This window comes from Bubalus kerabau, chromosome 6 (genome assembly GCF_029407905.1).
Source record: "Bubalus kerabau isolate K-KA32 ecotype Philippines breed swamp buffalo chromosome 6, PCC_UOA_SB_1v2, whole genome shotgun sequence".
NCBI lineage: Eukaryota > Metazoa > Chordata > Mammalia > Artiodactyla > Bovidae > Bubalus > Bubalus kerabau.
The window spans coordinates 35,698,327-35,709,015 of record NC_073629.1 but is presented as its reverse complement, the minus strand read 5'-3'; the positions used below and the strand labels follow the sequence as shown (position 1 = coordinate 35,709,015).

The following is a 10,689-nucleotide window of genomic DNA, read 5'->3' as shown; positions in this document are numbered from 1 at the left end:
GAGGGAGGGGGAGAAAGGAGGCGGAGCAAAATAAAGAAAGGCCGAGAGGAAGCTGTAGAAGGAAGTTCCTTTTTGGTAGGATTTGTTTTTTTTTTAACTCGAAAGAGGCGTGACACCCTAACTGCCGTCGCGGGTCAGTTTCCCTGCGAAGCGCCCGCCCGCCCCGAATTTCCTCGCCATCCCTCCCCACTTCCGCCCCGCGGTGCGCTGCCGGCCGCGGCCGCTGGGGGCGCCGCTGGGCCCGTGGCGCTGAGAAGGCGGCGGCAGCGGCGGTTCTCCCAGCTTCGCCTCTCCTCCCAGACGGGCGGCGGCGGCGGCGGCAAGCTGCACACGTAGAGGGCTCCCAGCGCTCAGCCGAGCTGCAGCACGACCACTCCCCGCGGGCGGGCGGGGTCCGCGCTGCGGCCTCCGCCGCGCTCGGACCCGAGTTGCCGCAAGAAGACGCGGCGGCAGCCGGACCTCGGCGCCCCCCGGCCGCGCCCCCGCGCGCAGCTCGCGGCCCGGGCCATGGGGCTGGGAGGGCCCGGGGCTCGACCGAGTTGAAGCGGCGGCGGCGGCCCGCGCGCCCCTTGGGGCCGCCCCCGCACCCCGCTCGCCGGCGTCTGGCTCTCATGATGATGAAGAAAAAGAAGTTTAAGTTTAAGGTGGACTTCGAGCTCGAGGAGCTCTCCTCGGTGCCCTTCGTCAACGGGGTCCTCTTCTGCAAGATGCGGCTGCTGGACGGCGGCAGCTTCACCGCCGAGTCCCCCAGGTAACGCGCCCGCTGCTCCGGAGCAGCTGGATGGGCAACATCTCTTGACGCAGCCCCTTAACTCCAGGAGGGCGGCTAGCCTCGTGAGCTTTTCTTTCTCTAGGGACCAGTCTGAGTGAATCGATCTGCATAAAGTGCTTCGCAAATGGGTTTTCGGCTGGGGTAGCCACCTGTGCTCATGATTCCAGATGGTTCCTGGTATCTGCTCTTCCCTCCTCAGTTCTCCAGGAATGGGAGCGATGGTCAGAAGGGAGAGGATGCTTCTGGTTTCTCTTCAGACCTTGCCATGTTTGTGAGATGCAGAGTGGAACTTGAGCTGTTGTTAGAACAAAAATAACCCAAACTGCTCGAGTTCCAGGAGCTCCGGCTCTAAGCAGAATCTGCCTGTACATTTATTTAGCTTTTCTCTTTATGCCTGTCGGTTGCTGAAGTGCTCGGGCGCCCAGGATGCCCAGGCCTGGTCAGACTTGAGTCAAGTGTTCCCTGGAGACAGGACAAGTCTGTGTCTCATCTCAGAGCTGCGTGTCCAGTTACGCCCTAACACTCACTGAATGACCTGTCTTGAAGTGGCCGCTAGTTGCTCTCAGTGTGGAGGACTTAGAACCAGAAGCACAGCCCAGACCTTGTTCTCATTTGGGGTTTTTCTGTTTTGGTTTGTTTTTTTTTGTTTTTTTTTTGTTTTTTTTTTTTTTTCCGTTTTATTGGTCTCATTTTGAAATGCGCCCCTGGGCCTCTCAGGGAGCGTTATTGGCAGATTACAGAATGAAGTCAGGAGTGGTAGTGTTCCTTGAGTCATGCCAGACTATTTGTAGATTGACAGATCTCCTGTAGGGTAAGTGTTCCTTAGGAAAAGAGAAAATTTGCGGAATTTAAAAAAGTGAACTTTTACGGAATAAGGCTTTTAGTTAATGCTTATTTTCTCATTAGTGCTGTACATGGACTTTATCCTAAAATATACTCTGTTTTCCTTTTGTCATCTGTATTAATTATGTAAAGGAAATAATGTTCATGGGTTGTGGAGTTGGGACGGCAATATTGAAGCCTGTGAAAGCCAGAAAATGTGATTGTTTTGTTGACTAAAGCAAGAGAGTTATGAAGCAATATTGATTCTCAGAATTTTTTTTTTTTAAAGATCAGCTGAGGAATTTTTTTAAGTGTGTGTATGTGTTAGTCACTCAGTTGTGCCCAACTCTGTGACCCCATGAACTGTAGCCCGCCAGGCTCTTCTGTCCTTGGAATTCTCCAGGCAAGAATACTGAAGTGAATTGCCATTTCCTTCTCCAGGGGATCTTCCAGACCCAGGGATCAAGCCCAGGTCTTCTGCATTGCAGGCAGATTCCTTGCTGTCTGAGCCATCAGGGAAGCCCCATTTTTTTTTAATTAAACTAATATGATGATACATCCGCTGCAGTCGTTTTTAACACACTGGTGAGAGAACAGTGTTCAGAGAAGGCAGTGGCACCCCACTCCAGTACTCTTGCCTGGAGAAGGAGGAGGAGGAGCCTGGTGGGCTGCAGTCCATGGGGTAGCGAAGAGTCAGACACAACTGAGCGACTTCACTTTCACTTTTCACCTTCATGCATTGGAGAAGGAAATGGCAACCCACTCCAGTGTTCTTGCCTGGAGAATTCCAGGGACAGGGGAGCCTGGTGAGCTGCCGTCTGTGTGGTCGCACAGAGTCGGATACGACTGAAGCGACTTAGCAGCAGTAGCAGCAGCAAGAGAACAGTGTTACTCAGAATGGTGGAATAAACATTGTACCAGCTCTTAAGGTTGAAAGCCAAAGCCAATTTTTGAACGTTTCTGTAGGTGCAAGTGACAGTCTTATTCTGTCCTGTGACACTCCCACCCCCGGCTCCTGGCAGTTAGACCAGCTCTCCTGGTCCAGTGGTGACACCTGGTGGTCAGGGTACTTCTCTACTCCCTGCTTTCTCCCTCATTGACTTGATTCATACCAATTATGAATCAGTTATCCGGGTATTGTAGGCAGTCGTTTATTTGGCAAATATGAATAGACTAAACCCTTTAAGTAGGCTTCCCAAGTGGCGTTAGTGGTAAAGAACCTGCCTGCCAATGCAGGAGACATAAGAGAAATAGGTTCTATACCTGTGTCAGGAAGATCCCCTGGAAGAGGGTGTGGCAGTCCACTCCAGAAGCCTTGCATGGGGAACCCCCATGGGCAGAGGAGCCTGGTGGGCTACAGTCCATAGGGTCACAAAGAGTCTGACACAACTGAAGCGATAGAGCAAGCACGCACGCAAACCTTTTAAATATATTATCTTCTCTCACTGCAAGCTTGTGAGGTAGGAATCCCCATTTTGTAGATGAATGAACTGAGATAACTTTCCCGAGGTCCCCACATCTGGGAAGTGAAATGCCAAAATTGGAATTCAGGTCTGTATAATTTCAAGCAGATTAATGTCAGATAAAGGACAAAGTTGTGTGCTGTGCTGAATAGGGAATTTCCCATTGTAGTTAATGAGCAAGGGGTGTGATTTGATTTGGAGTTAGCAAGATCGAAAAAGAAAAAGTAGAGTATCCTGTATGAAATTTATCCCTTTCTTTTCCAACTAAAATGTGACTATAATCAAAGTCAGTTAGATTAAAAATATGCTGTGTATAACCAACCAGGCAACACCCATGTAGTTTGAAAGGAAGCGATTTATAATAAGGAGCCTGTTCCTTATTAGGTAGAGGTAGTTGATATAAATCTAAGACCAAGAGTATGGAATGAGGCGGATCTGAACCTAAACCCTAGCTCCACCATGGCAGATCTATAAAATAGAAATCATCGCTGGCTTATGTGGGTGTTGTGAGAATTTAGTAAGATGATGCACCTAAAACAGCTACCACAATGCTCTGGCACCTAATTGACATTTAAAGAGAAGACAAGGAGCTTATCTAAGAGGGTTTGTTTCCATTACATGTTATACTTCTTTTCTCCTGGCGACTATGAAAATGTTGACTTGAAAAAGATTACCTCATTTTAGAAGAAAAAGAAAGAAAACCAGGAATACTTAAAGGATGTGAATTATTTAAAAATTGTGTAACTTTATTTGTGGATACCAGTCTAGGCAGTGTATCTTTAAATAAATGCTAGATTTTAATTGTTTAAAAAATTGCCTGTGCTTTGGCAAAAATCAAATATAGTTAACATCTAACATTTCTACAGTAGAAATATTCATTGAATTACGTAGAAAAGGGTTAACTTAGCAGACCCAAGACTGCTTTCCATAGAAAGGCCAGCTTACAGTGTTTTTGTTGGCTTCTGGGAACCTCAACAATCAATAGTTGCCTACACTGACATGAAACTTTAAAGTGGCTCATTGTGCCTGAACTACAGTGTGATTTGTGCTGAATACTTTCTGGGAGTCTGGGATTTTGGCCTGTGCTGGGCAGAGGGTGCCCAAATGACCAGCTCAGGGGAGGGGGGCAGGGGGGGACCCTTAGGTACTGCATCTCTAATGAGCTTCCTTGGTATACACATGTGTTGTCCCAGTTTGATACCTGAGAAGTTGGTTCTTGGTGACTCCACTGGGAGAGAGCTCTTGGAAGGTTGCACTTGGCTTCTCAGGGCTTTGTTCCATACACTTTTCTCCTTTACTGATTCTATTTGTATCTTTTTGCTATAGTTCATCTTAGACATGAGTATGACTATATGCTGAGTCCTGTGAATCCTCCTAATGGATCACTGAGCCTGGAGATGGTTGTGGGGACCTCCTGATGGATGCATGAACCTACATAAACTAATAATTCATTTTGTTAAAGAAAAGCTTTGGAGGTACACAGCAAATTATAAATATACTTGGTTTTCTGCAAACATTAAAGCTGTAGATCATTAATTGTTTACCAAATACTAATTTTGGTTTTAACAAGTTTCTAGCTGTCTGTCAGGGGCTATGAAAAGTACAACAGCTATAAAGGCCCATAAGGCAGTTACCTCTACTTAAGGAAATTAGATCATACACGTATAATTGCTTGACAGTAGGAGACAGTATCATTTAGTGCCTAATCAATGAGTCAGACAGTATGTGAATATTGTTGAAATTCTGAAGGTAAAGAGTTTATTTACAGCTGTAAAGGTTATGAAAACCACATCAGCTTTTCAATTGTGCATGCTGGGAGGATGAATTTGTGTTGAGGAAGTGTGGGGGGAGGACTGATTGAGCAAGTTGGCAATAGGAGTTGGTGATAGATCAGCCTGATTGCTCAGAGAGTTCACATTAAACTTCTAGCAGAATATAGAGACTTTGAGTGCCATTATAAAGAATTTACTTTCCACTGCTCATAGGATAAGAGTCGATCTAAGATTCTTACACTAAGTTGTAAAATGATTAAAGTGCTTTTAAGCTGGCTGTTGGGCTGATGTTCTTTGTATTCAAATAGGAATAGATTAGAAATGAGGAGACAAATTACAAGTCTATTAAAATAACCCAGGCAAAGTGATTAAGAAAATGAACGTGGAGGCTTTCATGTATTAATAAATCACTGATGAAACGATAATGCTATGGCAAATGACTTGATGACAAGACGTCAAAAAAGAAGTCAAGAAAAATTTTGTTTCATTTTGTTGAGGGGAATATATATATATATATATATATATATATATTATTAAGGAGGATTGAAGAGGTCAGTTTTATGTTTACCATACTACATTGAGTGACAGCCTGATAAGTAGTTGGAGATATTTTTAGTGTGGATTTCTTAGGTTCTGGTAAGCCTGCTTACTGAATTTTTCATCTAGAATTTCCTTACATGATTTTTCCCTTTTAAAGATTATTATTGTGCTCTGTGGAATAGAAGCAGGGAGGGAAGCTCAACGGGGAGGGAAATATATATATATATGTGTGTGTGTATGTATATATATATATATGTATATATAATTATAACTGATTCCTCGTTGTTACACAGCAGAAACCAACACAACATTGTAAAGCAATTATCCGCCAATAAAAAAAAAAGATTGTTATCGAAAATTATTCTTGAAAGGATCCAGCTTCTTAAAGAAGGTGTATCCAGTGAAGGGGCTTCCTAGGTGGCTCAGTGGTAAAGAACCCACTTGCCAATGCAGGAGACATAGGAGACCCAGGTTCAACCCCTGGATTGAGAATATCCCTGGAAGAAGGAAATGGCAACCTATCCAGTCCTCTTGCCTGGGAATTCCCATGGACAGAGGAGTCTGGTGGGCTACAGTCCACGGGGTCATAAAAAAGTTGGACACAACTTAGTGACTGAGCAACAACATCATCCAGTGAAGAGGTTAGGAAAAAATACAAAGGTTAAAAGATATTTATTTGTAATAAATGTTATTAAAATGATCAGCTATTTATATACTATAAAAATACATTGTATGATTATAGTGATCTAATAAACTGAAGCCAAATTATTGCCTAATAAAATATTTTTGGAGACCTTTCAAAAAGACAGAATATTACATTAAAATCTTTTCAGAACACTTAACTTTGTAAAAGCATTCAAATCACTTTTGAGGTTTACTGAGACTATCAGAACAGATTTAATTTCTGGTCTGCTTTAATAAAGAATATAATAAGAAAATTTTCCTGTATTTTTTAGGATTTCCAAGTTTGCTTTATTTTTTTCTTTTGTGTGTGTGTGTGCTCATAGCTAAATATTTTTCTAAGTTTCACATGAACTTGGGGCAGAAAACCACGTGAATCCAGGGAGTGTCTGGGAAGCTAATGAGCACATCTGTATCGGATCTTTTACTTTGTAAACAAACTGAAGGGGTTTTTTTCTGTTTGGCCAGAGTATATTTTCATGTTTTCAAGATTTTAGTTCTCTGCACATTATGTACTTCTTTTTAGTAAACTTTTCCCTTATTGCAAAAATAATACATACTCATGTGGAAAACTTAGAAAATAGAAGAGAAAAAGAACAAAAGTTGCATGTAAGTGAACCAACTAGAGATAATTACTATTATTAGTATTTTGATGTATAACCTAGGAGCCTTTATTGATCCACACACATACACATACACACACACACACATCCCCCACACACTTATCACATACTTTATTTTTAAAACCAAAGTGCAGTCATACCATTCTTACATTGTTCTCATTTAATGATTCTTCCCATATCATTAAATATTCAATTATTTATTTTTAATAGCTGTATACCATTCCATTGTATAAATGTGTGCAGTTTGCTGAACAAAGCCCTTTTTGAAAGTCTTTCTTCTTTGCTTTTTTTATATTAACATTTTTATAAACACACTAAATCAAGCATCTTTAAAGTCAAATTTTGCACACATCATTATTTTTTAAGGATTAGCACTTAGAAATGAAATTATTGAGTCAAAGAGCACTTTTAAGGCTTTTGATTTATATATCAATATATTACTAACTTGCCCTTTGGTACATTAAATTGAATTTAAGATGAAAGAATTACTAATAAGTAGCAAATGCAGAAAATAACCAGCGTTAGAAAATGCTCTTTGACCATATGGCACAAAATTATTTATACACTGACCAGAAATGAGATTATCTGTTCACTTTATAGCAGTAGCTAGAACTTTACTTATGTGTCAGGAACTTTTCTGGGCTTCTCTGGTGGCTCAGACGGTAAAAGAATCTGCCTGCAATGCAGGAGACCCAGGTTCAATCCCTGAGTTGGGAATATCCCCTGGAGAAGCGAATGGCAACGCACTCCAGTTGAGTCTAGGCACTCTTGCCTAGACTAGAATTCTGTGGACAGAGGAGCCTGGTGAGCTACAGTCCATGGGGTTGCAAAGAGTTGGACACAACTGAGTGACTAACACACACACACAAGAACTTTTCTAAGCCTTCACATCCTCAAAATAATCCTAGGAGGAAGGTACTATTATTATGTTATCACTATTACTACTGCTATTACTCTCGTTTTATTCCTAAGGAAACAGAAGCCAAAGAGGTGCTGAAAATGAACACAGCTAGTAAGTGGCCAAGCAAGGAGTCAGTCTGACTTCAGGGTATGCCGTTAGTCACAGAACTCTGCTGTCTCTCAATTTTTATGTTATGTGTTAAACATCTTATGTTTTAACAAACCAGTAATAATATATATAGTATGTTTTCTGAATGCTGCTGCTGCTGCTGAGTCACTTCAGTCGTGTCCGACTCTGTGCAGCCCAATGGACGGCAGCCCACCAGGCTCCCCCGTCCCTGGGATTCTCCAGGCAAGAACACTGGAGTGGGTTTCTGAATGCTAGTGTCAGAAAACTGGTTCCAGCGTGCCACACCTCTAAACAAGTCTTTAGACCTGGCCTGTTTAGATTTGCCCAAGGTTATTGTATGTGGAAGGTGAGAAACATAGTACTCAGGCACATACTGGGTTTTTTCCCAAGGTGTGACTTTTCACCCATAAGTCCTCAAAACTGTTTCATTAATGGATAGTTGTAAAATTGTTATTAATGCCATTTTACACTAGGAAGTTAATATTCACTATTGTATCACTGAGTCTTGCACACTAGGCAGTTTATAAATATTTATTGAAAGAATGCAGATATTTGAAGAAAAATCAATTGTAGCTTTGCTAAGAATGACAAATACACAGAAATTCCCAAATTATATATATATAGGGAAGTCATATGGGGAAATCACTGCAGATGGTGATTGCAGCCATGAAATTAAGACTTTTACTCCTTAGAAGGAAAGTTATGACCAACCTAGACAGCATATTAAAAAAGCAGAGACGTTACTTTGCCAACAAAGGTCCGTCTAGTCAAGGCTATGGTTTTTCCAGTGGTCATGTATGGATGTGAGAGTTGGACTAGAAAGAAAGTTGAGTGCCAAAGAATTGATGCTTTTGAACTGTGGTGTTGGAGAAGACTCTTGAGAGTCCCTTGGACTGCAAGGAGATCCAGCCAGTCCATCCTAAAGGAGATCAGTCCTGGGTGTTCATTGGAAGGAATGATGTTGAAGCTGAAACTCCAATATTTTGACCACCTGATGTGAAGAGTGGCCTCATTTGAAAGGCCTCATGTGAAGACTCCTTTGAAAAGACCTTGATGTTGGGGAAGATTGAAGGCAGGAGGAGAAGGGGACGACAGAGGATGAAATGGTTAGATGGTATCACCGACTCAATGGACATGAGTTTGGGTAAACTCCGGGAGTTGGTGATGGATAGGGAGGCCTGGCGTGCTGCGATTCATGGGGTCACAAAGAGTCAGACATGACTGAGCGACTAAACTGACTGAACTGATGGGGAAATAAATGCTGTTCTCTATATACAGCTTATAAGAATTAGTATTCACTTTGGGGTGTCAGCCTTTGAGGAATATTATCAGGTAGAGATCCAGGGAACTATATTAAGCAAGTTTCAGGAGAAAATGATGGTGTTCAAATACTAAGGAATGAGCGTGTATATTTATATATTTTACATTCCTACTTTTATTTATTACAAAATCCCTTTTATAGAGGTAAAATCCCTTTTGCCTCCTACTGGGTTAGGATATATATCAACTTCTGTAACACATATATTTGAAAGATAACAAGTGGCCTAAACAAGCTGATGTGGTGGCTCTGATCTGTCAAGTTACCAGGGGCCCTGACTCTTTATCTTGTTGCTCTTTCAGGTCCAGGGTATTGTTTTTTTTCCACAGGGACTAAGTTGGCTCACCCCACATCCGAATTCCAGCCACCAGGAAGGAGGAAAGGGGAAGGGGAGGTCTTTTTTGCTCATAGCCCATTGACCAGAACTTGAGCGGGAGAATACATCCAGCCCCAAGAAGGTTGAGAAATGTCATCTCTGCTGGGTGTCCATTTACCCAGCAGAAGATTCAGTTATGATAAAGAGAAGGGGAAGACAGTTATCAGGGGACAGTTAGCTTCTGCCATTCTTCTCTTTTAGAGAAGAAAAAAGTTGATCTGCAGGAAAGCAACCTAATTTGTTCAAGGTTACACATCAATTAAATGAAAAATATTTGAAAGACTGTCCCATAGAGAGAGAACAGACTTAACACTGGGTAGATGAGAGAAGAGAACCAAGGACCAGTGGGGAAATGTTAAAGATGGCATGTTTCTATTCAATATAATAACAGAAAAAATAATCTCCAACATTTAAAGGAATGCAGTAGTTAGTGAACAGGCTGCCTTGTCCATTTGTCAGGAATGTTATCCTTCATTAGAAGGATGGGTGACCCTAGGTGATTCTTACAGCTCTAACTCCAGGATTTCTATCATACAGGACCCCAAAAAGTTTGTTCAGGGTCCTGTATGATCTTATGGAAGAACCCAAAGGAACTTTTTGGCCAACCCAATATGGTGACTGCAGATGGTGACTGCAGCCATGAAATTAAAAGACGCTTACTCCTTGAAAGGAAAGTTATGACCAACCTAGATAGCATATTCAAAAGCAGAGACATTACTTTGCCAACAAAGGTCCGTCTAGTCAAGCCTATGGTTTTTCCAGTGGTCATGTATGGGTGTGAGAGTTGGACTGTGAAGAAAGCTGAGTGCCGAAGAATTGATGCTTTTGAACTGTGGTGTTGGAGAAGACTCTTGAGAGTCCCTTGGACTTCAAGGAGATCCAACCAGTCCATTCTGAAGGAGATTAGCCCTGGGATTTCTTTGGAAGGAATGATGCTAAAGCTGAAACTCCAGTACTTTGGCCATCTCATACGAAGAGTTGACTCATTGGAAAAAGAGTCTGATGCTGGGAGGGATTGGGGTCAGGAGGAGAAGGGGACGACAGAGGATGAGATGGCTGGATGGCATCACCAACTCGATGGACATGAGTTTGGGTGAACTCCGGGAGTTGATGATGGACAGGGAGGCCTGGTATGCTGCAATTCATGGGGTCGCAAAGAGTCGGACACGACTGAGTGACTGAACTGAACTGATGGGGCTTCCACACAAGTAGTGTGCTCACGAGACAGCCAGGGTTCAGTTAGGCAGTGGACTATTAAGTGAAGAGAATATAGGAGTTTGTTTAGCCCTGGA

General features: G+C 42.5%; 1 protein-coding gene across 2 annotated transcripts in view; it reads left to right on the top strand.

Moving 5' to 3' along the window:
• Positions 1-258: 258 nt before the first annotated feature.
• EEIG2 (EEIG family member 2) overlaps positions 259-10,689 on the top strand; it is a 71,902-nt gene continuing 61,471 nt past the window's right edge. Inside the window, exon 1 of one of the 2 annotated variants that reach the window (XM_055584907.1) lies at positions 259-751. In XM_055584907.1, the coding sequence (XP_055440882.1) occupies positions 612-751 (140 nt within the window). In that variant the 5' untranslated portion in view covers positions 259-611. Of the gene's footprint in view, positions 752-1,455; positions 1,584-10,689 lie in introns of those variants that run through there. The other variant, XM_055584908.1, reaches the window with a different exon arrangement.